Source organism: Myodes glareolus, chromosome 9, assembly GCF_982192425.1.
Source record: "Myodes glareolus chromosome 9, mMyoGla1.1, whole genome shotgun sequence".
NCBI lineage: Eukaryota > Metazoa > Chordata > Mammalia > Rodentia > Cricetidae > Myodes > Myodes glareolus.
The window spans coordinates 26,447,120-26,472,357 of record NC_142034.1 but is presented as its reverse complement, the minus strand read 5'-3'; the positions used below and the strand labels follow the sequence as shown (position 1 = coordinate 26,472,357).

The following is a 25,238-nucleotide window of genomic DNA, read 5'->3' as shown; positions in this document are numbered from 1 at the left end:
GTTCAGCCCGGTGCAGCACTCCCGACAGGAGCTGCTTGCTGTGTCTGCTAGGAGGGTGGGTAGTCTCTAGCTGGTTGGAAGGCTACTTACTGGCCGGGGTGGGAGGGTGGGAGGTGTGGTGGGGGAAGGGCAGAGGAGGATCCTACTCTCTGGCTCTGTCCTAAAGGGCTGTCTGTCGCCTCCCGCCCAAGGTCTGCACTTTCTCTTCCGTTCTGGGCATTTCGGGCCTTGCCCCTCCCTCTCACATTCCCAACTTCCAAGGACAACTTGTCGCGAGCTTCAGACGACCACTCGCTCCGCCTGAGGCTCCCGACTCGGCTGCTTTTTAAACTAGGTTCCTTTTGTCTATTTCTGCACTTGACAATTTCTCCCCGTACTAACTAACTTGAATCTATTTTTCTTGTCTGTTACAGTCTCTCTCTCTCTCTCTCTCTCTCTCTCTCTCTCTCTCTCTCTCTCACACACACACACACACACACACACACACACATCCTCTTCTTTCTCCTAGTCATCTCGGCGTTTTCTTGCTGGCTCTGGCCTGTCCTTGGCACCTCCCGGCCACCCACTGATCCGACGGCACCCAGGGCGGTGCAGTCTGCTGAGACCGCTCCCGGGAAGTAGGCTCCGGGATGATCCCCGCGGCCCCAAGCCCCACACCCACCGGCGGCGCCACGGAGACGTTGGATGCTCCAGAGCCCCCAGCGCCGTCGGCGCCACCGCCACAGACGCACCGTTCACGAGGTCTCAAAAGGGCGGTGGCGGTGGCCCGGGGCCGACTCTCGGGTGGCCCAAAGCCAACACTCGGATAGCCGGAGGCTACCCTTGATCCCCAGACACCTCAGGGCCCCCGCATCCTATGAAGATTCTCGGAGAACCGAAGATCCGCGCCGTTCAGAGAGGTAGGTGACACGGTCCCCGCCCTTGCGCTCATCGGGCTGGACCTCGCGCGGAGGAGAGCCAGGAGTGGAAAGGCCCTCTTCGGCCTTGTGATCTGGTGGCACGAACTTCGCTCACCGACCGATGATGACCGATGGTGACCAGCGCGGGCGGCCTCGCGGCCAGATTAACCTTGAGCTCTAGACCAACCTAAGTGGCCCGTGAGACTTCAAGGACGCGCTGAACCGCCTGGGCCTCCCCACTCTCTCTGGGCCAACTATCCCTCGGGACATGGGTGTGTGGGCCCAGGGTCCCCTCCCCTCGTCCCACCGCGTCTCCATCTACTCTCACAAGCCTGGACTCCAACCTAAGGCGACAGCGGTGATCTGTCCTAAACGGCCTCCCTGGTGGAAATTGCTTAGGGAAAAAAATGGCCATTCCTTATGCGATAAAATAAGGAATGTGGGTCCAGGGGCGAACCCCTAGGTGCAGAGTTAGCCTGTGCTCTCGCTAGATGCCCCCCTGGAATGAATGGAAGAGTGCTGGGAAGAGAGGGGTTCTTGTTTCGTTTTTGAGGGACTAGGAGAAGATCTCCAAATGCAGGCTTTAGTGAGACTCGGGTGGGCTCCTGCCTTGGAGAGCAGGGATCTAGACGCCGCCATCTTATTTAAAACTCACACGATAGAAACACTGCATGTACGTGAGGGTTTTTTTTTTTTTTTTTTTGATAGAAGGGCCTGTCGTTTACTGGAGTGGGCACAAGGTTGGGGGAGGATTGCAATCTATAGGTATGGTTTGTGGGATCAATACCAAAACCATTGTAAGTTTGAGAAGACATATAGAGAGTAAGCGTGGAGAGGCTGTGCACCCACAGGTCCTGTCTGAGGAATCACTATGCTTGCAGGAGTTAGGAATTCCGTAAGAGAACAAGCTACCCGTTTCAAAATAAAAAATAGGATTTGTCCAAACACGACAAAGAGACATGAAACCACATGCTCCCGGTTCTGTTGTGCTTAGTAACCAAAGTATCAGCCGAGGAATCTGGATTTACCTAAGTACCTCCCCTTTCCCCAAATAAGACAGTCTGCAATGTATTTCACATATGTGCTCTATGCTACACGTGGTAGCATGCTGCCCCGGGCCGGGCTTTCCAGAAGAAACAGAATCAAAGATAAATAATGGAGAATCTGGTCTTCCCAAGAGCCAAGTTCCTACATTTGGGAGCACTTTTACTCCTTCGAGGAAAGAAAGACCGATGAGACTTTTCCTGATATTCTTTCAAAATCTTCCTGGGATCCTGGGACCAAGGCGCCTGCCTCTTCTTGCACTTGGTTCCAAGTCCAGAGACAAACCAGTAGGGAACAAATGAAGCTTCCTCCACCGCCAGTTAGATTGCTCTTAGTCCTCCACTCTTAAGGAGAGCCCAGTACTTTGCCTAAGTTAGAAAACACACACACACACACACACACACACACACACACACACACACACACACGAGTCTTAGAAAGAACCTCCCTCTACTATTCTATAGTTTGCAACACTGTCCTTCTACTAATTATGGCTGCCCCTCTCTTCCTTTCACCTCAGAAGGCACTGATCTCATATAAGGAGTGACTCTGGGGGCTGAGAATCTAGTATCAGACACAACTTAATAAAACATTGGATTTCGAATGCTTCTGAATTAGGGAGTCTGTTGTAATCCACCTGGACTCTCCTTCTCTCAGATTTTCTCTTCTCTTCATCTTTCCCTCCCTCCCAGATTTTGAGTGTTTCCCTTCAAATACAGAGAAACTGAAAATGCACAGCCTTTCCAGGCTTCCTGAAAAGGGATAGAGAGGGGAAGGAAAGGCTATGTGACCCATGCAGGCAGCAACCTGAGAGATGCCACAGACACTGAAGAAGACTCTGCCTTCCCAGAATTAGAAATTATTTGATTCCACAACCCCTCTCCCAAGGGCGAGCAGCATCTCCCCATGAGAAATAAGGATCACAGCTTCTGCAGTTTTCAAAACTGGGAGAAAAAAAATTGTAGGTATTCAGGTAGCCCGATGTAGTCTATGGTTTGGCCAAGAGATCTGGGCAGACAGAAAAAAGGCATCCTGAGTGAGGGCTGGGTGGAACGGTGTGGGTGAGGAGTGTGGAAAGAATCTGCAAGGGAGACAGGGCCTGGGGGCCCACATGCTTGTCCTGCCTAGCTATTCCAATGGTCCTCAGTCCCCAAACCCACTTTAAACAATAAATCATAAACATTGGGGATTATACATCCACACTCATGATCTGCTTACATGCCCAGACTCCTCCTGAGAGCGCTAGGGAGAATGGGTGTCCTTGGCTGTCTTGCAACTTTCCACTCCATTTGGCAACGTAGAGGGGACTAACTTGAGCTTCAGAGCCTGGGGATCTCAGGACTAGAGTCTGGGGAGCTAAACCACAGGGCTACAACCTCTCATTTCTCTTCCCCTATACCCTAGCTCCTGCTTCCCCACCTGGGCTTTCTCAGAAAGTGATGTGAGGCTTTCTTTGCAAAATCGTGAAATCCCATAATGTCGGAGACTCTCTGATTCCTTGACCTTCAGCTTTAGAGTCCCTCTCTGAATTGCTGAGGGCAGAGTGTGTCTGGGAATGTGGGGCCACACATAGTTTATGGCTGTAGCTCTTCACTACTCCACCCCACCCTTTTCAGTGGGAGTTCTGTGCCCAACCAGGTCACCTTTAGGTACTGTGTCCCTCCTTGCCACCACCGGTAATCAAAGGACAAAGCACCCAGGGCCAAAAATTTAGGTCTGGAATTCCAGTGTCCTCTTTCTCAGGAAGATGTCAATTGGCTGTTTTCAGCCCCCTTTCCATTATTCCCTCTCTCCCTCCAGCCACATTTATTAGGAGGAGAGCTTTTCCCTGGCGGGGGTAATTAAGCTAAGTGGCCACTGGCTTGGGGCCGGTCTAAGTCTCTCCTGTCTCCTGGCCTTCCTCTTTGGAAGCACTTCCGGACTCCTATTTCAGTCTCAGTCTCTGCTGCCCTGGAGAAAGGAGGGGGTCTCAGCCTAAAACACCTACATATCAGGTGATGACCACAGAAAAATGGGCTCAAGCCAGTGTGGGCTTCAGAGGGAGAGAGACATTTTGTAAAACGTCTCTCAAATGAAAAGTTACCCCTTGGCTTGTAGCCAGGGTGGCGCTGAAGGGCTGGTGGGATACTTGGGGACTCCTTCATGAAGAGAGAAGTCTGTGGTTATATACTTCACTCTTAAAAGACAATTAAAGTGGAGACCTTCCCAATTTTTGTACCTACCTCTTCTTAAGTCTGGTCCTTCCTTAGTCCAGGGATGGGAACTCCATGTCTCCAAGGTAAGCTAGAGGGATCAGAGGTCCCAGCAGCAATTTTTTCTCTCCTGGGCTAGAAGAGAAGTCTGTTTTTATGCCTTTCTTCCTCGGCTCCTGGTGGGACCAGGTGTCCCTGAAGTTAGGTTATGAAAGGGATGGAGGCCTTGACATCCCTCCCTAGACTGCCTGCTGCTAGCGATGATGGTGTTTTAATGGGACTCACTGCAGGCCCTTGGGGAACACACACTCCCGACAGCGCAGACACCCTTGGGGCTCAGCATCTTCGGCGGCATCTTCGGCGGCAACTTCACTTTGGGCTAAACTGCGGTGCAGTCCTTCGGTCTTTCTGTAACTGTGGTGGTGATGGTTGGGGAGGCAGGACAGAAAGGCAGGGCAGAGAGGTGGCCAAGTCTCATTCTCAGAGTCAGGAGAAGGGCTGGGGCACTTTGCAATTGTGCTCTTAGTTGGCCACTACCATCGCGGATAGAATTTGAAAGCCGGGGAGGGTCAAGCCGGGAGCCCCAACAACCTGGAGCTGGAAACTAGCATTGACATCAGGAAGTCATATTTAAGGGGTGAAGAGAGGTCTCAGTTACACAGATGCTTTGCTCAAACGCTGCAATGCCAAGAGCCTGCAGAAACCTTTATCTTTATCCCGGCCCTCGGGACCAGAGCAGATGCAAGCGCTTGGGGAGGCTCTGTCCAGATTTCACGCAGGCTAGAAACTCTGACTCAGTGCCAAGTGGGACCTCACTGCTTGATGACCCAGCAATCTTGAGAACCAGGGCCTCCGCACCCAGGCTCCCTTTAAAAAACAAACAAACAAACAAACAAACAAGCAAACAAAGGAGAGAAGAAACAGAGGAGAGAGAGAGAGAGAGAGAGAGAGAGAGAGAGAGAGAGAGAGAGCGCGAGCTGGATGTCAGCTCTGACGAATACTTCTCCACCCTTAGGAACAATTCACTTGCATCTCTCCAGGCCGCAGGCGCGAGCAGGAACTCCCCGGGCCCACCCCATTTCCCAGCTCTGGGGTTCTTTTTTCATATGACACCTTCATTAATAAACACTCTTGCAAAACCCCACTAGGTACCTAGCAGAGGGACACTCCCATCATCTGGAGCTTGCCAACTAATCAGAGAACATTAAGGAGCCGGAGGAGTTGTAACGGGGTGATTTGGAACATGGGGGCGCTGATGATGTAATTAACCTCTGGGCAAATATTGGAACCACAGAACCGCATTTCTGTTAAGGGCCTCCTCTGGGCCCTTATGAGAATCCGGGTTTTGGTCACTTCAGCTGTCCATGGCTTTCAAACTCTCTGCTCTTGTCCAGCGCTTCTTTTTCCTCTTCTTTCTCTTTCTCTGACGGTCTTTGAGTAGCGTTTCATTTGGTTTTATCTTTATCAACCTGTCAGAGACCAAAATAACTCATTTTGGCCACTATCACGAGAAGTACCATACTGGCTGTCTAGGTTCAAGGGTTTCAAATTTATCTCCTTTGACCTAGCCCTAAAGTGTGGGGGCTGAAAAATTCCCCGTGGAGCGAACTACACCCTCAAGAGGAGGATGTTTTCAGGGGGAAATAGTTTCAAAAACTTTCTCCATGGACTAACTCAAGACAAGGCAGTAAATGGCAGAGAGGCCTTTTTGGAAGAAAACCCCACAAACCTTTGGTTAGAGACACAAAGACCACAGACTGCGCATACCCCGTCATGAGGCAAGTGTGCAAAAACCAGGGTGTTGTAGGTTGCTTTGTCTCCGTCCTAGAATTTTCAGCACCTGTGAGCAGGTACAGGGAAGGCCAGGCGATGGTACCCACATTTTCTTTTAATTGGCTTTTCTAAGTCAGTTTCACCGTCCTCCTCTGATTCGCTTTTGGTGGCTCCTGTGTGAACAGCAAGGGAAGGGCCACTCACTGATACTTTAAAGTCTGATAAAAGACATTGGCTCTTCCATTGCCATGTGTTTATATAGCACTCATCAAACCCCATGGCTCCGGAGGGTTTTAGGACTACTCCTTTCCCAGGTTAAGGAGCTGTTTGGATGAGCCAGTCTCTGGGAAATGCTGGAACCAAATATGGTCAGTCTATGCAAGTTTCACTTCTTTTTCTTTGGCTGACAATCTCATCTTTAACAGATCACCTTTGAAAAGATTCGGGGCTCCGGTGTAGTGGCCTATATCTTTAATTCTAGCATTTGGGAGGCAGGTGGATCTCTGTGAGTTCAAGACCAGCCTGGTCTACATAGTGAGTTCAAAAGCAGACAGAGTTAACATAGTGAGATCCTGTCTTAACAACAACAACAACAACAAAAAACAAAACAGAAAGAAAGGAAGAAAAGCACTCAGCCGGCAGTTGTGTCTGGACTTCCAGGGGAAGCCAGCCTTCCTTCCCTGGGACCAGTGGGGCTGAGGCTTTTCTTGATCTTGGACGGGCTAGAGGCCAGACAGACCAGCTGCCCACGGAAGCTGGGCTTAGACAGCCTGTCTGGAGCTAAAAACCCTACTGGAACTCCTGGAAAGGGAAGGCATTCCAGAAACCATCTCCTAGCTGACAACCTTGAATTAGAAAACAGGTATCCTTGGCAATAGAATGTCCCTTTGTGTCTCTTTACTGATCTATCCACCCAGTTCCATCAGGGCCCTAACTCTGGGATTGAAGCTATGAGCCGAGGTTGGGGAATATCAAACTTTGCTAAAAGAAAAAAGATTTGCAAATAATATATTTTCGCTCTGGTACTGGAAATTGATCTTAGAGCCTTGTGTATATTAGGCAAGTACGCTGTCACAAAGCTATAGCCCAGCCTGCTCCTAAACACTTTTGTTAACTTGTGTGTATGGTTGACAAACAGGCAAGCTCTGACATTCCTAGGGGCCCTCCCAGCTTTCCCTCTTGTCTTCCTGTGTTGTGATTTGTTTCAATTTCATCAAAATAGAGCGTTGCTCTTCTCCTTCAGCTTAGGAAAATTGTCCTTGCCCCCATCCCACCTGGTTAAATCAACCCACCTAGACTCCCCCAGAAGAAAAGTCGGGCCTCCTTAGAACCTTGGGAGTCAACAAAGTTCTTCCCCACCCTCCGCCCCTCCCCACCAGGACTATGTTCAAACATGTTTAAACAAATGACGGGGTGTGGAAATCACCTGTTTTATTGTGCCTTCTCCCTCCACACACACTTATGTGACTAACCCACATCCTTCCTGACTGTTCTCCATTGTCTGTGTGTTTCAAACAGATGTGGCTTGGAGTGGGGACGACTCTGACCCTTTCTTAGTTCACCTCCTCGAGGCTGCCCAAGCGGCAGCTCTGGTGTGGCGAGAAACCAACGGCTGGCTGCTAGCTAATAGTATTCAAACCCCTGCCTGAAGATGAAAAGAAAAAGATAAGCAATTTTCTGCTTGGGACAGCTTAAACTGAATAATCGTGACTGTGACAGCCTGACCTAAATGTTTTTAATCAGAGCAGAAGAAATATATGCCCATTCGCTCCCCACTTTACTAATTAAGGAAAGCTAATTGGTGTTTTCAGGAACTTCCGACTGAGGGTCAGAGCCTCTAGCCATCTTTTCACCCCTCCTTGCCCCACCCCTCCCCCAAAGGACTGTCCCCCACCGTGGAGTTGGCCTCTTTCTCAGAGACAATGGGAGGGGGCACTCCAGACCCTCTGCCTCTGCCTTTGCTCCAGAACTTTGGCCCTGAAAAGGACTTGCTGTGATTGGCCAGAAGTTCTTGCCTAGCAGGCTCGCTCCCTTTTGCAGGTCCCTAGACTTGTTTCTGGGAGCCAAGACCTCTCTCTGGTTGCCAGGTCAGCACTGCCCCAAATTGGTGGAGTGTGGGTCCCACTGGGCACGTGGGAGGAGCTCAGTAAATGTTCCTCGATGTGGAATAAAGGCCCCTGCCAGGCAGAAGTCTTCCCCTAGTTGGAGGGTTTCCTGGGCAGGTGTGAGGCTGAGTTCTTCCTCAAGCACTTTTCACATGCTCTGTTTCACCCCAACCTTCAGCCCCCCTGTATATTTTCCATTCATTTTCTATGGCAGGACCCTGCTCACTTCAGTAAAGGCAAAGAACTCATCTTGAAGCTCTCCAGACGCGCCCCCCCCCCCCCAACACACCTCACGAGGTTCAGATACTTCAGACTGCTGGGAGTTTGAACCTGAAATGAGCCAGATAATTGCCCCAATTCGCTGTTCCTTATTGAAGAGGTAGTTTACAGGCTGTGAGGTTCAAAGGGCCTCACTTTTATGGACACAGCTCCAAGTCAAAAGAAGACATTACACACGCACAGGCTGAGGCTCACGCCCTCCAACCTAGACTGGTTCTCTGAGAACAAAGGAGACTTCCTCTTCCTCCTCTCTCTTCCTTGCTATTAGCATTTTTTAAAATGTTCCCTGTGCAGCAGGTATCGTATTAAATCCTAGGATTTAATACATGTTTTATTAAAACAATCTTAAGAGCTAAGGCTTCCAGCTTTTTTGTAGATGCATAAAGAAAGATATTTTCCAGTCAAGAAGTGTGTGTGTGTGTGTGTGTGTGTGTGTGCGCGCGCGTGCGCGCGTGCGTGAGAGAGACAGACAGAGACAGAGAGACAGAGAGAGACAGACAGAGAGAGACAGACAGAGAGAGAAACAGACAGAGAGAGACAGGGACTTAGACACACACACACACACGGGGGGGGGGGGGGGGCGGGGGGATTATCCTGGCAAATCATGTTCCAAGATATAATCTATAACAGGATGGAAAAAAACTAAGGATGAGGAGACTTTCAAGCTTTGAAATACAAACTATTTTACTAGAAGGCAGATAGCTTCCCCTGCCCTGAAATGAACAAAGAAGTGTGGCAATTAACTGGCTAATTCCACGACCCAAATGCTTTCCCTTGAAATGGGCGGATAATGAGGCCCACAGTATGTTCGCAGTTGAATTCGCCTGATGTCGCTCCATTTCCCCCCCTAACTTTTGCAAATCCATTGGGCAATCACAGTGAGACGCACAGACGCCAGACGCTGCACGTGGACGCGTGCGCACTCACGCACTCACACACACAGGAATGCTGACACACACAGACCTGACTTTATTCTGCCTCCAGAGTCTTTTATGACTCAGCCTTGGGAATGAAAATAGGGTTTGGAGAGAAATAATGTGCCCGAGGCCGGGTGGGGCGCAGCTGTTCCAGATGTGCGCTGGGTAATTAGACGTCCAGGAGATCTGGTGCCCGGCTGGGAAACGTGCGTCTGTGCGTCCCCTGGGACCAGAGACCTCTGTAGGCACTGGGCCGCGGTCTGTCCCGTAGATGGCTCTTGTCCTCTGCTACCCGGTCCAGGGACTTCCCTAGAAAGTTTGATGTTTTCTGCCCCACAGTTCTTAGGTCTGTTTAGAACCTGAGCTCAGGGTCACAGGGTCAGAGATCCGCTTAAGGCTCCGTTTGCCCCACCTAGAACTTAATACAGTTACTGGTTCTGACTACAAAAGCTCTCTGGCTTTGGGGGTGTGGAACCTTAAGGCTTCTGACACCTTCCTTTAGTTTCACAAGGTTTTCAATCTCCGCTTCCCTGTCCAGTGAGTCTTTTTCTTTTGGGCTTTTGATCCAATATCACTCAGCCAGGAAGGTTAGAAATTGGTTATTTTCTGGGAGGAAGGGGTTGGGCTTGACTTGGGCTGATTTTGTATTTTTTTTCCTCAAGCCATGGTTTTTCTGTGTAACCTTGGCAGCCCTAGAACTCTCTTTCTGCAGACCAGGCTGGCCTTGAACTCACAGAGATTCGCCTGCCTCTGCCTCCTAAGTGCTGGGATTAAAGGTACCACCAACCACCCAGCTTGGCTCTAAGTCTTTGTTGAGCTTACCCCGCCTTCACTTTCAATGTTCCAATGGATTGAACCAAGTCTGAAACCCAAAACCCAGGAAACCCGAATTTGCAACAAAGACAATCTCTGAAGGTTGTAGTTCGTAAATGAACGGAATTATGCTCAGAGAAAGCCACTACGTTTGTTGAGGAGCACGATGGTTATTTGGAATAGAATATTCACTTTGGAGTAGAGGGCACTTTCTCCAGACTTGTTCGATTATTCTTAAATTTTGCTCACATCTTGGGCTTACTACTTAATTTCTCCAGACATGGGGATGGGGTGGGGTGGGGCTTCTTTTGCTAGTTGGGGGAGGGAGTTAAAGATGCTGGCGCTACGCTGCTGTTGCGGGCTGCAGGGAAGATCAAAGGAGATTCCGCTCTGGCAGGCTCCCCAGCACCGCGGAGCTGTGTAGGGGTGGGGGCTGGGGAACTGGTGGAGCCTTTCGTAGCTGTCCAATCCTTTCCCAGCCAGCACTCTTTAATCTTGTTTCTCTTGCTTGGCAGAGGGCGCCAAAGGCGACGCGCTGGCGGCCAGCTCTAAGCCAACCAGGCCCGTAGCGTCCGCAGGAACCTGTCCCTTCTGTCCTAGGACTGGACGCCGAGCTTCGGAGAGGACGTGGCTGCGGGCGCGAGCGCGGATTCAACGCCAGGGCGCCGCCTAGAGGTCGGTCGGGTCCTCGGTTTCTCTCAGCGACCACAAAGTTGCTTGTCCAAGCCACACAGCCAGACTTGCAGAAACAAAACAAAACAAAATTCCAGCTAGGGTCAGGGACTTGGCTTCTGGCACTTTTGACTTATCAGAAACCGCCCCTTCTCTGCTCCATATTGAACCTCAGGAAGGGGAAGGGACCAGGGATTTCTAAGAAGTATTTATCCTTGTGACTCTCATTGAAAGAATCAACATGTCAGTTCCTTTTAAGGTTCTTAGATTCTGTGTCTATGTCCACACTGCTTCTTACTACACACATTGCCCAGCCTCGGCGGCTCCTTCTCCTGTTCACACTAAGACTATGCTTTAACTTCCAGACAAAAAAAGGGGGGGGCTATGGAAAAGTTACCCTTGCCTCTTCTAGCTTGACTATAGAATTTCTAAATAATTTGGAGATGGATGTGTTTTGGGAAACAACTGAGGGGTAATAAGAAGACCTGACCAGATAGCCTTACTTTACTTAGTCACGCCTCCCCTAGTATCCCAGCAACAGTGTGTGTGCCGGGGTACTTGAAAGACACCAGTATCCTTCCCTGCCCAGGGGAGTCTGTGCTGAGCTGGGGCCTTTTGAGATAAGGGTGACCTTAGAAGGGAAAAGTGGAGAACAGGTTTGAGGTGTCCTTTGGATCCACACAGCTTTCTTTTCGAAACTAAGACCAATAGCCTGAGTTCTGGAGCTGAGAGGAAGGAGCAGAGACACCGAACAATGCCCTGAAAATGCCCCTGGAGTGTGTGCGCACACAGGCCTGCTGTGCTAAGGCTGTAGCCTCTTCTGGTTTTCCTCCGTGGAGCTAGAGAGGCCAGGCCAGCAGTGAGCTGGGAGCCAGCACACTAGCCTTGGGCCACAGTCATCCCTGACCAGGCAGCTCCTTTGGAGATGGAAAAATAACAGGTCAGAGTAGCCCGAGAACCACTGGCCTCCCTGTCCATCTTCCTCCTTCCTCTCCAGCTTCTAGAGAGGGAGATGCTAACAGAAGCCATGGCAACTGACACAGTACTTTTAACAGAAATGGAAGATGATGAAGGCTGAAACAAGAAACATAGAAATGGAGGATGATGAGGGCTGAAGCATAGTGGGGTACATAAAGAGTGGAGCTGGAGGGATCTCCCCATGTCATTTTGAGAAAACAAATATTCCATTGCTATAGGAACTTCCTGTCCCAGATGATCCTCCCTCTCGGTGTGCAGTGCCAGGAAGCCCCCACAGGGCAGGCCCCCACTCTGCTGCTCACTCCTGGCCAATCTGGGACAGAATGGGGCAGCCAATTCAGCTGTTCAGATTAAAAAAAAAAAAAAGATGGCAAACGATTTGATATTTTCTGAGCCCATTTTTCAAATTTTATTTAAAAAGAAAATCTCCAGCGGCGCTCTGGCAGCATTTCCTGGAGGGGGGAAATGAGTTGGCTAGGTCAGACCTGCACCTGTGTGTCTGTGGGGCAGGATACCCCTTCTGGGCCTGCAGCCCAGCCTCAGCCCAGTACCTGAACAGAGCCCGAGGTAATCACAGCCTTACAAGTATATTTTGGACCTGAAGTGTTGGTGTTTGTTGATGAATAATTGGGATGCATGGAATCCCTTTGCTGTCCTCCTAAATTCCCTATCCATGTACTCTGGGTAGATAAAGAGGGTAAGAAGCCACTGCTGTGACTTCTGATACTCTGGGGCCCCCGAAGAATGGGATTTTTTTTCTTCCAGTTAGTTTTGCTGCAGGGCCTTGCTACCAAATCCGGATTCCACGAAATTTTTAAAAAAGCAAACTGTACGTCACAGAAAGAGCATTGACAAGCTGAGGTTCAACTACTGGTTGTTTTGATTTGGTTTTGAAGCTTTTAAAAGAGTGGTAGAAGAGAGAAGCAAGCGGTGGAACTCGGTGGAGACCAGATACCACTGTGCTCTGTCAACTTCTGCCCTCTACACCAGACAAGGAGGTCCCCGTGGATTTCTCCCCTGGAGCCCCTCACTGCTCAGTCCCCTTCAGGCCTTGGGAGTTTTCCAAGTCTTACCCCACGTCCTATTCTAGCAAGTACCTGGCAATAAACAGGCGGGGCAGGGCAAAGGTCTAGAAACCGGAGAGCAGAAAACCCCTAAAACCCGCATCAAGCAGACAGACAGTACTGGGAGGACACGGGACTAGGCTGGTTTCGAGGAGTTCAGGGCGCCCAGCTCTACCTAGGCAGGTTGCTAGGAGCCCACAGCCAGAGCCCTTGACTGTGCTCTGGGCTCTAGCGGCCCTGGTTGGTTAGACGGTTAGACGTTGGCTTCCAGTCCTGGCCACCGGCTAGAACGAAGGGCACCGAGACTCGGGAGCCTTCTCTCCATGCGAACAGAGTCTGTGCAAGCTCCTTCGCCTCGTAAATTGTTTCCCTTCCCTTTTATCCGTCCCTGGCCGTGTTTCTTTTTAGGACAGAGGGGATATAAACTGTTTGAAGTTCATCAGCACGGTGAAGTTTTATTGTATTTCCGGTCCCCAAGATTTACGCCCCCGGAGGAGAAGCCGGCTGCCAGGCAGACGCCCTCCTTACCTCCGACTTCCACTACTCCGGATACGGTGGATACTGTAGCCGCGAGGCTGCCACTCGCCTTCGGGTGCAGGGAGGGAGCGAGCCAGGTCCAGCCGGCTCCTTCCCATGCCCGTTCCCAGTGCGGTGCGGGCCCCCTCACCGGCTCAGGTAAGTCTCCAGGAGGCCTCTGACAGTCGTGGCCTCAGCTGCGGGAGCACCTGTGAGGGTGTGCATATGTGGGACGGAGGAGCAAAATAGAGAACAAAAAAGAAGCAAACTTGTTCCCAAGCCAGGTCCTCAACATCTCCCTTCTTTGTAAGTGCAGATTTAAAGAGTGTCCTACCTGGGGCTGGTAAGCCCTGTGGAGCCAGAGTCCTAGTGTGTTTCCTCCAGTCAATCTCCTGCTCCCACTAGCCTAGTTTGTGCCCTAGAATTCCCGATACTCTCTGACTCTGGCTTTCTGTCTCTTTTCTTCTCAGTTCTTCTTGGATCTGCTGTCCTGTCCACTCTCCCTTCTCAAGGCTGGGGTTCGTGTACAGTCCGAAGATTTGACCTTTCAGAGATGCCTGGGAGTCTGGGTAACCCTGGGGCCCAGGGACTGGCCAGATGGTGAGTGGATGCGAACCTTCCTAGCAGTTTGAAGTTAAGAATCCCTTTTATATGAGGAGCCCTCCAGCGGGTCTGCCCTGAGAGGCCAAGCAGGTATCGCACAAAGATGCTGGCTGGCCAGGCTAAGAGCTGGGCCCAGAGTCTTCTTTGGTCAGGGTCCTGGAAGAAGAACCAAAGTTTCTGGAATCCTGGTCCAGCTCTTCAGATTCTTTGTTTGCTAGCAACTGGGCTCTGTTAGGAAGCAGCAGAAGAAAACAAGTTAAGTAGAAGAAGTAAATTCTGTGGCCACTTTGGCCCACAGGAGGGCCTCAGGAGCCCACCCCAGTGAGCCCTTGACTTGGAGCTTGAACTGGGACTGCTGAGTGAATTAGGTAGTTTCATGTTGTTGGGCCTGGCTTTCTGAACACAACGACATCCAACCACCTGATTCACGGCAGTTACTGCTTCCCGCTTAGCTGGAGGAGTCCGGTAGGGTCTTTCGGGACTGGCCTGTTACCTTTGCAAAATAATAAGCAGGTTTGAGGTTCCTCATCTGGGAACAGCCAGGAATGTTCCTCATGAAGAAACCTGGGGGAGTTCTAGGGTGTCTCTTAGAGAGAGAGAGGGAGAGAGAGATTGGAGAAAAATGTAACCCTGTAAATATTTCGTCTCTTCAAGGACACCTTTAGGAGGGGGCAGGGCTGAACTCTTTTGAAAAGTCAGGGATGGGAGCCAGGGTTTCAAGTTGTAGGCTCCTGTATCTGCTGTCAAACCTTCCTTGGAAGGTTTCTCAGCTGCATGGATTTGGTTTACATGGGGCCTCTGAGTCTTTGTAATCTTTGTGTGATGGGGGCTGTACCTCAGCAAAACTTTGAAACTTCTCTAAGGGGCCACTAGTTCCCAATCTGATAGATATATCAGCATCATTTGCGTCTCAAGCTTGCAGGTCCCCGGAGTCCCCCCTCCTAGGGCCCTCTAGTGGGATAGAACTTTTAGAGGCAGTGCTGCTGGTGGTGGTGGTGATGAGGGTCCTTTCTTTCCCAAACTCTAGTTGGCCCTTTACTGGCTGAACTGGCCTGTGGATTCACACAAGTCCTGGGGGCCCCTTGGGCTTAACTAGCAAGAAAATCTAAGCTACGAGATTATTCAGTACAGCCTGGTGTCACAGTGGGGCTGGAGCCCGGACAGGGCAAGGCAGTTTTGTCCTCTCTGACCCCAGCCCTTCAAGGCTGCTGCTGGCTCTGTGCCCAGGAAAGGAGTTGCTAGGAGGGCTGGTGGAAGGGTAACTTGCCAATGGACAGGCTAACTTTTGTTCCTAAACTCTTTCCCTGCTTGAGGCAGAGGAAATGTGCAAAGGGGCCCAGGAAAGAGGCCCCAACCGGATGGGACTCAGGCGCCAGGCTTATTTAGACTGTAAAGGAGGGTGGGGTGGGGGTGAACAAGAGGCCTCTGCAAAGGCAGAGGGTACAGGGAGACCCACTCCCAGATTAGGGGATATTCTGGCTTCAAGTCACTCTCCTGATGAGGAAAGGCCCTATACTCTTTCCTTTAATATTTTCTCCTCTTCCCCTGTGGGCCAGGAGGGTCTGGAATGTTCCTGCTGCCTTACCTTGCTTCTCTTTGGATCTCTTAGAAACCTGCCCAGGCACTAGGAGCATGACCAGAGTCCACCCCTTGGTTCCTCACCCTGGCCACCTCCTCCCAGGAAAAGCGCTGTAAAAAAAAGAAAAAAGGGGATGTTAGAGAGAAAGGAGAAAATAAACTCTTTGGAAAGCAGAGAGTTTTACAACAGCCAAAGGTTTTATGGAAGCAATTGTGTAATAGCCTTCTACCTGCTCAGAACCCTTTCCGCTCTGCCTGCCGCCCACCCCGTTTGGCCTCCTTGATCCCTCCTCCCAAAGGACTCAGCCGCCTCCCACTGTCTTGGATATCAGTGGTGGCTGGGAGTTGGGAAGAAGATTACTCAGTCCAGCGGGGCCACTGACCTCTGATATCCTATGAGGGAAGTTTGTCAGAGGTTCTGTTACTTTTCAATTAAGGTCCTTGCTTGGGACTGTGGAAACACCCAAGTTTGAGCCCCACTGTATAGATTGGTGATCCCTGTTTGAAGGTTATTTTGGACAAAGAGTGTGGGTCCTGGGATCTTGGCTTCCCCTCCAATGTCTAAGGAAACAAGTATCTTCAAACCTCCCCGTATTCCAGAGCAGGTCTCGAGGTCAGAAGTGTCTCTGGTGCTGGAGGATAGAGACTGGGGACTTTAACAATCTGGTTGTATGCAAGGGTGTTTTGGCGTGACCGCCACAGTTACCTGAGGACTGTCACGCTCCGTTTGTCTACTTTCCCTTCACACTTGTACAAGACACAAGTAATGGTATTTCCACCCCTATGCCCATCACTACCATGAAATAAGTGTCACACAGTGCATGCCATCCCTGCAGGTTGGGGCAAGATACGCAGTAAAGGATTTCATGGTTGGGTAACAAAAGTCACCAAATTTCATGACCTCTTCTGGGTCAGTTGGAGGTATTTCCTTCACCTTCCAGGAAAATGTTCCGGTAGGACACCGTAATTAAATCCAGCTTTACACCACATACATTTATTTGAAGATGAAATATGAATTTTGCTTGAGTACTAAATTAAGAGACAAGATTTCAAGTGAAGCTTCCAAATCAGTTAATATTTTATAGCCAAAATTTAGGCACATGAATTTCCAGAATTTTGTCTTCTCCAGGGGTATGTTGGATTTTTGGTTTTTTTGTTTGTTTTTGTTTTTTAATGTGCACACCAACTTTAGGAGCATATTTTTAAAATCAAGAACAGAATCACCATTAGTCTACATTATTTGCAGGGGTTATACATATAACCACATATGCACAATTAGATCACAAATGCCTGTGCCCAGGCACATCTAGTATTGCAGTTGGGAAGATGATGATATATACTATACATGGATGGAACAGAGCACACTTGAACACTAGGTTCCCCTACAGAAATATTGGTTTGAAACAGACATGCCGGAGAATTACCTGCTCAAATCCAGCTGCATCAATCTCAGCTTTAGCTTATTAATTAAACACAAACTATCTACTCATTTACTGTTTTCCTCCCCCTCCCTTTTTAACCCCTAGATTTTGTCTTAGTACTGATAGAGCCCCCCCCCCCAACACACACACCAAAAAGAGCAGACACTTACCGGCTGGTTCTGCCTCCTGCTCATCCTTGGTCCTTGGCTGTCCTGGGCCCCAGCATGGCCAGGGGCTTTGCCTTCTTCCTCCCTGCTTTTCCATGCTTCCAACCAAGCTCCAAAGAAAGAAATGACAAGAGGGCAGGGAATACAGGATTTTCTTTCTTTCTCTTTAGGGTTGGGGTGGGGTGCAGAGTAGCCTTGCACCTCTGTCTGGTCACTTTTACTAAGTACATTTAGACTCTGGGTTCCAGGGGCCACAGTTGTGGGCGCTCTGCTCTGGCATGGTAGGTACCATTGCCTAGGAAGGAAAGAAGATCTAAGGGGTCCATGAGTTCACAGAACACCCCAGCAAGGGGGCACCCACCCTGATGACCATGTCATCTGCCTCTGTTGAAGTTGAACTCCAGTTTGAGGCAGCAATCCCCTCTGGAAAGCTTGGCGGCAAGGGTGATTGAGACTCCCTGCCTGCTGCTGCTGCATCTTCTGCTGCAGGGGGACGAGATGGGGGTCCAGACTCCAGAGATGAGGGCAAAAGTTCATTTTCTTGCCTCTTGAGAAGGCAGATCTCACAATCAAACCTGTCCCCTCCACATTGTTGCTATCATCCCTTAGCATCTTGAGGAAAAACCAAAACTACTGCTGACTCAGAAAAGAGGCATGGGTGTCCTCTTCACCCAACACTGGAAACCACCAGGGATTAAGGACAACTTCTTAGACAGCACGCACAAATCTAAACTCAAATGATCGCCTCACTTTTGCAGGGCACAAGCCAGTAGCCCAAATGTTCTTCCCCTGACTCTTTACCTAAACTGAAGGGGCCCCTTGCTTCCTCTCTCCTTGTGGAGATTCTACAGCAAAACCCAGGAGAGGAATGGGGGCCAGGAGGGCAGCAGGCAGAGCCAGAGCCTGCACAGTTTGGGTCTTAAAAACAGTCTTGGTCTATGGCTTTTCCATAAATAAAAATGCCCCAGCCCACAGCTCATGTGTCCTTTTGGACCCTAATTTATATACTACAGAAAATCATATACCCACCTCGACATGCTTCATAACGCTGTTATTTTATGGCAGGGGAGGAGATTTTTTTTTTTTTTTTGCCTGAAGACTATATTTATTACAGGTAAAACTGATAGCAGACTCCATACGTCTAGCAAAGCAGGGACAGGTGCTTTGCCCTGAATGCGATTCATTCAGCATGTCGCTGGCAGATCCGGGAAGCTCCCTTGACTTTTCCAAGCATCCAACTGCTACTAAGAAGAATTTGCATCAGATTTTTGTTTCTCCATTTGGATACTGTGGAAAAAAACAGATCTTCACGCTACTTGGTTCGGGATCTGCTGGGCTGTCTCTCTCCAAGAGCGTGGGTGGAATTGAAGGGGCCGGCTGGGCGCCCGCATTGATCTTTAAAAAATCATTTTGAAATCGCCATAATGTGAAGAAATATGGCGCTTCGCCCTCGTATTTCACACGTAATGACACGAGATGGCTTCATTTGGAAAGACAAGCGGGCGGGAGTGTGTGTGCATGCATGGAGGGGATCCGAAGCCTTTTTACTGGGCAGAGGGGGTAGTGGCCCAAAATAACCCCGAGTTAGAAAGGTTCCACTTTTTTTACTTTTTTTTTTTTCCAAAAGGAGGGGAGGGTAAAGAGGAGGTCATGGCTTGAGGAGCAGTCTGCCTAATAAAGGTCCAGAGTCAGAGAACAGTCAAGAAATCTGTCCCTAGACCTAACCCGAGGAAACCGAGTCTGTCTAGGGGCCGGGCTTCCCAGAGCCTCACACCCGGGAAGACGTCAGCACCCAAGCAGAAGCTGCAGAGGCAGTAGCTGGGAGACCCGCCAGGAAGCCATCCAGTGGCCTCGGGGGAGTCCCTTCGCAGGGCAGCAGAATAGCTGCTAATAAAATGCACTATTTGGAAGCTCCACGAGAGGATTGGAGGAGGGGGGAGGCTTCGGGTGGGGGAACGGACTGATCCTGGGGACTCCGCTGTACTTGGTACTGTCCTATGTCGGCATTTGGACGTTTTCCAGAGCGACAATTCCGGGTGAGAAGAGCTGGACACGAGTCCTGGGAATTTAGCTTGCCTCCTTCCGCTTTTGGATGGAAGGGAAAGTAACCCGGTGTCCCTTACTGTGCTGTTTGGGGACCCTGTCCCCATCTCTGGAGAGTTCCTTTAATCGTTTCTCACATCAGCCCCCTCATCTGGACAGTTATGGTCTCGAAGGACAGAAGAAATGGCCGTGGACCCCATCTCTTCCTAAAGGCCCAAGAAATTACACGGAGTTAAATAAGACTGGTTAGTCGCGTGAAACTCTTTCATAGACTAGTTACAGGGTCTGGTGAGTCCCTTTGGCCTTAGGCGGGCTCTAATTTCAGACCAGATAATGATTCTTTGGACACTGGCCCCATTGAATTTCCCTTTCTCCTTTCTTAGCTTCTGAAGGATCAAGAGAAGAGCCTAGTCATGTAAATCTCCCCAAATTGTGCCCTGAACCCCCTTCGAAGAGGATAACTGTCCTATAAAATCCCCAACTTCTTCCCAATCCTTTTACTTCATCTCCTGTGGGTCGCTGTGCTGCTGTTGTTTAATAAACATCTCTGTCAAGGGGATGGAGGACAGGAAATGAGGGCCTGCGGGGTGGAGGTGGAGGTGTTGGGGGGGTGACAAGACTACCTCCTCTTTAATTACTCTGTCGGGTCTCTCCCGCTGCTCTGAGGCTGGGGCGCTCTCCCTCCCTCCCTGTATGCTGGTCCTCCTCCCCTCCCTCTCCAACCCGCTTGGGGAGAGGGCTCCGCAGCCTTAGTCCCTCTAGAGGCAGCCTGCCGCTTGCCTCCGCCTCTCCTCCGCCCCCATCGCCCCATGTTGAGAACCCCCCTTCCTGCAAAAGCGGGAGGGGCCCCGGGCGGCCCGGCAGCTCTGGCTGAGGTTACGTGGCCGCCGGAGCCCTGACGTGATAGCACATTGCATCAGCATAAAACAATCCATCCTGGATATGGAATGCGGTGAGGACGGATGACAGCGAGAGCGCAGCCCCCTCGCCCGATTGATTTATGTCGGAGCTGACGCTTTATCAGGCAGTCCGCAAAACTTTGACCAATCATTTTGCAAGAAGCTCCGAGCCGGGCTGTTCCACTGTACTTTGTTGGCTGAGAAGTTAAGCAGGGGGTGGGGGTGGGAGGGTGGGGGTCTGGGGGGGTCGCGTCCGAAAGCCCTCTACACCGGGTCCGTGTACCACCTCTCCCTGCTTGGGCGCCGAGGCGCGAGCGCTTCCCTTCCCCCTGCGAGCGCGCGGATAATGTCTGAGAATGTCCATTTCTGGGACGCTTAGCAGCTATTATGTCGACTCGATCATAAGTCACGAGAGCGAGGACGCTCCTCCAGCCAAGTTTCCTTCGGGCCAGTACGCGAACCCGCGGCAGCCGAGCCACGCCGAGCACCTGGACTTCCCCTCTTGCAGCTTCCAGCCCAAAGCGCCGGTGTTCGGCGCCTCCTGGGCGCCGCTGAGCCCGCACGCGTCGGGGAGCCTGCCGTCCGTCTACCACCCCTACCTGCAGCCCCAGGGTGCGCCGGCGGCGGAGAGCAGGTACCTCCGCACCTGGCTGGAGCCGGCGCCGCGCGCCGAGGCCACCCCGGGGCAGGGCCAGGCGGCGGTGAAGGCGGAGCCGCTGCTAGGCGCGCCGGGGGAGCTGCTCAAACAGGGCACGCCCGAGTACAGTTTGGAAACTTCGGCGGGCAGGGAGGCTGTCCTGTCTAATCAAAGAGCCGGCTACGGGGACAATAAAATTTGCGAAGGAAGCGAGGACAAAGAGAGGCCGGATCAAAGTAAGTTATAAAAAAAAAAAAAAGTGAGGAAATCCTCCCCCCCCCAGGCTGCAGGACAGGCCTGGAGAAGGGGAGGGGAGAGGCCATAAAGCGGACAATGTGAAGGGACAGCGCGCCGAGGGACACAGGGCTAGAGGGGGGTGAAAGGAAGAGGAAGGAAGGGACCGGGATAGGAAGAAGCTGTGTGCCATGGAGTGGTGTGGGGGGGGGACACATAGGCCGCCCCCACTCTTCCTAGTGGCGCGTGGACTGAGCCTCAAGGATCAAGTCTCTCTAGTCTTTCTTTCTCCCTCAAGCTCTTGCTGGAAGGGGGGCGGAGAGGGAGCTGGGACAGTCGCTTGAGGAACGAGGGGGCCCGGGCCGGTGGCCAGCGTGACCGAGAGCCCGCGCGGGCACGGGCCGGAGCACACCCGGCAAAGCCGCCTGCGCCACGCGCAGACGGTCCCCGCCGGCCAAGGGGAAGGGGGAGGGGGCTCATTAGGATTTTATTTGCGATGCAACAGCTTGGCAGAGGATTGTTCCTAGCAGATCTCACGCAGTAGCCGCGTCGGATCGGCTGCCGGCGCCGGGAGGGGCGGGGGAAGCCCAGGACGCAGTGACTGAGCCCCCTCCCCGGTGCGCCGGCCCCTCCCCGGGAGTCTTCCCTCCAGGGTTCTCCGCCCTCCTAGGGCATCCTCGCCAGGGTGGCAGCTCCTCTCTTTGGGTTCCCAGTGCTCCTGGCGGGGCTCCGGAGCACTAGCCCGGTCAGTTTGCTTCTCAGAGAGTCTGAATCACTTGCTAAAGTCAGGACCCACCTCCGGAATGGAGAAGACCTCCCTTTCGAAGGGACCCGGGGGAGGAGTGGGAGGGGGGCTGCGTAGGGGCGGAGAACTCTACCCTTGGTGGAGAGTTTCTTTCCACCTCCCATTTCTAAAAGCATCCCTTGCTAAAAAAGAAGAAGAAGAAAAAAACACCCCAAGTGGAAAGCGCTGATGGCTGGGAGAGGATTCTTTTACTTGTTTTTTTTTTTTTTTTTAAGGATGGGAAAAGCAAACCGGTTGGGGGCTCTTAGTTTCCAAACAATTACGGACAGATTGACAGGTCAAGTCCTCATCGCTTACTTCTTTGGGCAAGTAGTGTAGTTCTTGCTTGCCCTGTCAGATTTCCCACCTAAAGAGTGGCCAATGGGTCCTCCGTGGGCATGCTTGCCCTCTGAAAAGTAAGGAGAGATCACTGTAGTCCCTATACCTTCAACCTGCCAGGTTGAGTCATTAGGAGCTGATATCCGGGAACATAGCTCTTCCCTGACCTCCTGAAACACCCAAACAGAATCCTCACCCCCATGGCCCCAAACTCAGCCTGGAAAGCCTATTATTGCACGGCGGCCATTTGGCTGGGATCAATTATTAACAGTTTTTTTTTCCTCTTTCATATTTAATGTGGCTTCGGGTCCCATCCCAGGCAATCACATTAAGGAAATAGCGCTGCAAATTGGTAAGACACGCTACTTAGTGTAGGATGAACTGAATTTAAAAATATACATGGGTAGTCAGGGCTTCTTGTTTGGGGAGGGGGAAGCTTAGGTAGAGTGGATCTTATTTGTAATAGGCTCTGCTTTGGGGGGGCAACTTTCCCAAGTCCCAGGGTCTAGAGGGAGATGCAGGAGAGAAAAAGAAAAGCCTGTACATGTTCTTTCCTTGTTTTGCCCTCTTCCACTTCCTTTTCTCACTTCTACACTTTTCCCTGCCTCCCCATAGGGTAGGTTAGAAGGTCTTAGTAAGCTGCAAAGGGTTTTCTGTTACCCCGCCTCATCTGGGTCTCCCCACCTTGGGGCTGGAGCAATTTTGCTTCCCAGTTTCCCTGAACTTGTGTTAACCAAACTGTGAGCTGAGTAGCAGAAAGAAGAGGCTATTGCCACCATAAGTTATCTGGGAGCCCCGGGGCTCCCCTGTCCACCGGCTGCAATTGATAGATGGTTGTAATTGGGTTTCTTGTGAGTTGGGAGTGTGCTGTGGTGTTCGCGGCTGTAAACGTGACTCTTATTTGTGGTGTGTGGTGATGGGGAGGGTATCCATACAGACTCAGGTGTCTGCTGCCTTCTGGACTAGAGCCGAAAGAGAAAGATTGCTACCCAGGCAGGACTTACTGGGACTGGACTGAAGGGCCAAGAGATCTCTTGGCTGGGGCTGAACAGGACTCCTTCCCCTACCCAATCCTTCCTCTTCCCTCCCAGACCTAGAGCCAAGGTCAGCCACCTTTAGTTGACAGTGTGGCTCCAGCTATACTGGCCTGTTCTGACCTGAGCCCAGGTCTGTCTGGACACAAGTAGAGAAAGCTTGTGAGCCTGGGGCAGTGGGAGCTTTGGCGATGCTGGGGTGGTTTGGCTCTGTCCTTACAGGGCTGTTTACCTGGAGCTGTCTGTGTCAGCTCCTGACCCACCTAGGGATGCTTTCTGGGGTCTTGAAGGCCTGGGTGACTTTCTCCAACGCAAGATGGGGAGCAGAGATGGAGCACACCCTCTCGGTCTGGGGCCCTTCACCCCCTTCTTTCCTTTGATTCTACCGCTGCTTCTCTTTCAGCCAACCCTTCCGCCAACTGGCTGCACGCCCGCTCTTCCCGGAAAAAGCGCTGTCCCTACACCAAATACCAGACGCTGGAACTCGAGAAGGAGTTCCTGTTCAATATGTACCTCACCAGGGACCGCAGGCACGAAGTGGCCAGACTCCTCAATCTGAGTGAGAGACAAGTCAAAATCTGGTTTCAGAACCGGCGGATGAAAATGAAGAAGATGAACAAGGAGCAGGGCAAAGAGTAAAGGAGCAGCCCCACCCTTCCCTACCTCACTCGGATTATTTATGTGGTGGCTGCCAGGCCACTGCTGTCTGGGATGTATCCCAGTGAGTGGGGAAGGGCATCTCTCCTCTTTAAAGTCCCTCTTTTGCCCCTGGAGCCTGCCTCCCCCTCCCTTGCCTACCCCTGTTTCTCTCTCTTCCCCTTGGGTGCCAGGAGGAAGTTTTGTTAAGTTAGAAGCTAGCTGTAGTTGGTTCCTAGGTTTCTTCCTCAAAGAAAGAGAACCCTAGTCAAGCTCCTAGCATCCCTGCTAATTTTTTTTTTCCTGGAAAATCCCAGCCCTCCCCCCTTTCCAACTACCTGCCTGTTCCCTGCACCTATTCGGAAGTCACCCAGGAACGGTTTAACTGTACACACCCCAACAGATGCCCGAGGACATAGAGTTGGGAGTCCACACTAATAACGGAGAAAGAAAGTTACACCCTATGTGCAGAGCTGGGCAGTCCCAGAGCCAGTCAGTTTCCCCCCTGATGCAGACACACACAGGGTGAGTCTGGAGGTGAGCTCCTGAATAAGGCTCTGCAGCCCAGCGTCCCCACATCGTCCTTGTACTTATCCCTATGGAATCGCCAACTCCACCCCGGGTCTTGGGGGACTGTGGGCAGACGGGGCCGGCCCAGTCCCCAAGCTAGAAAGGGCGAGAAAAAGGGCAGGGAGTGGTTTTCTGAAGGCACCTTTAGTGGAGTCCCCTCGCAAATCTCTTTGCAGGAAATGTTTAATTGTGCACGTTTTCCTCTCCCCCCCTCCCCCAAGGAGGTCACACTGTGGGTGTAGAGCCTCCACAATGCCGTTCCCTCAGTCACACGTCCCCTTGGCAGACTGTAGTAGTTTTTCTCGCTGACCACAGATTTTGCATTCTTCTCCATTCCTCCCAGCTCCAAAGTCAACTCTCCTTTCAGTGGCTAAATCTATCTTGTGCCAGCTAGGCAAGTCTCCCCATGTAGAAAAAAAATCCCATCACCCCCTCCTAGGTCAACCCCATCATAGAGAAGGCCGGGTCAGGAGAGTCTGATTGAGAATTTATTGTGAGTCAATTTCCCAGCTACCTTCCAGAGTGGGCAGTCAGGGTAGGAGGAGAAGCAATGGTCTCAGCAAGCAGGGCTGATGGGTCTCCTCTCACATCACTAGTTTCCTGGCCCACAAAGAAGAGAGCCCCTTGGCATGCAGCCAGAGGGCCACAGGAAGAAACCCCAAAAGCTCAGAGTGGGGACTTCACCTCCTGCAGAATACACTACTGGGTCCTGATACGGGCCATGTGCAGACACACTTCTGGCACACAGTCCCGCGCGTGCAAAGTAAAGAGGCAAAATCATGCCTTCCCACCGGGCAGAGACTCACCCTCTGCTTCTGTCCTTCCCTGCACTCAATCCCCTCCACCCCCGGACTCTCTCCCGCTTCTCCTAACCCTGCAAAGAGGTCATTCCAGTAGAACTTTGAATTTTATTTTATTTTTTGCTTCGTCAGTGGCTGTGGTGAAATTGTGCTTGTGTTTTGTGATTCCTTTGGCAGTGATCTTCAGTTGTTGCTCATGAGGGAGGGCTGAGGGTGGGAGTGGGGAGGGCAAGGGGCTAGA

At 51.4% G+C, this 25,238-nt stretch overlaps 1 protein-coding gene across 6 annotated transcripts; it reads left to right on the top strand.

The window, feature by feature from the left end:
- Positions 1-156: 156 nt before the first annotated feature.
- Hoxb9 (homeobox B9) lies at positions 157-25,238 on the top strand. 6 transcript variants are annotated; one of them, XR_015738757.1, is made up of 4 exons: positions 157-899; positions 7,427-10,697; positions 13,215-13,411; positions 18,136-19,623. XR_015738757.1 is itself a non-coding variant. In XM_085695700.2 (3 exons), exons 1-3 carry the CDS (start codon positions 13,060-13,062, stop codon positions 23,552-23,554), a joined length of 642 nt encoding a protein of 213 aa, XP_085551826.2. In that variant the 5' UTR covers positions 10,704-13,059; the 3' UTR covers positions 23,555-25,236. The 6 variants fall into 6 exon arrangements, 2 of the variants coding, with proteins under 2 accessions (XP_085551826.2, XP_085551825.1); XR_015738756.1 differs by lacking the exon at positions 18,136-19,623 and having other exon boundaries at positions 13,145-13,284; XR_015738758.1 differs by lacking the exon at positions 18,136-19,623 and having other exon boundaries at positions 13,150-13,238.

Coding starts and splice junctions, on each gene's coding strand:
- Hoxb9 (XM_085695699.2), top strand. CDS start 20,320: ATGTCCATTTCTGGGACGCTTAGCAGCTATTATGTCGACTCGATCATA. Junction 20,837..23,394: donor CAAAGAGAGGCCGGATCAAA/GTAAGTTATAAA, acceptor CTTCTCTTTCAG/CCAACCCTTCCGCCAACTGG.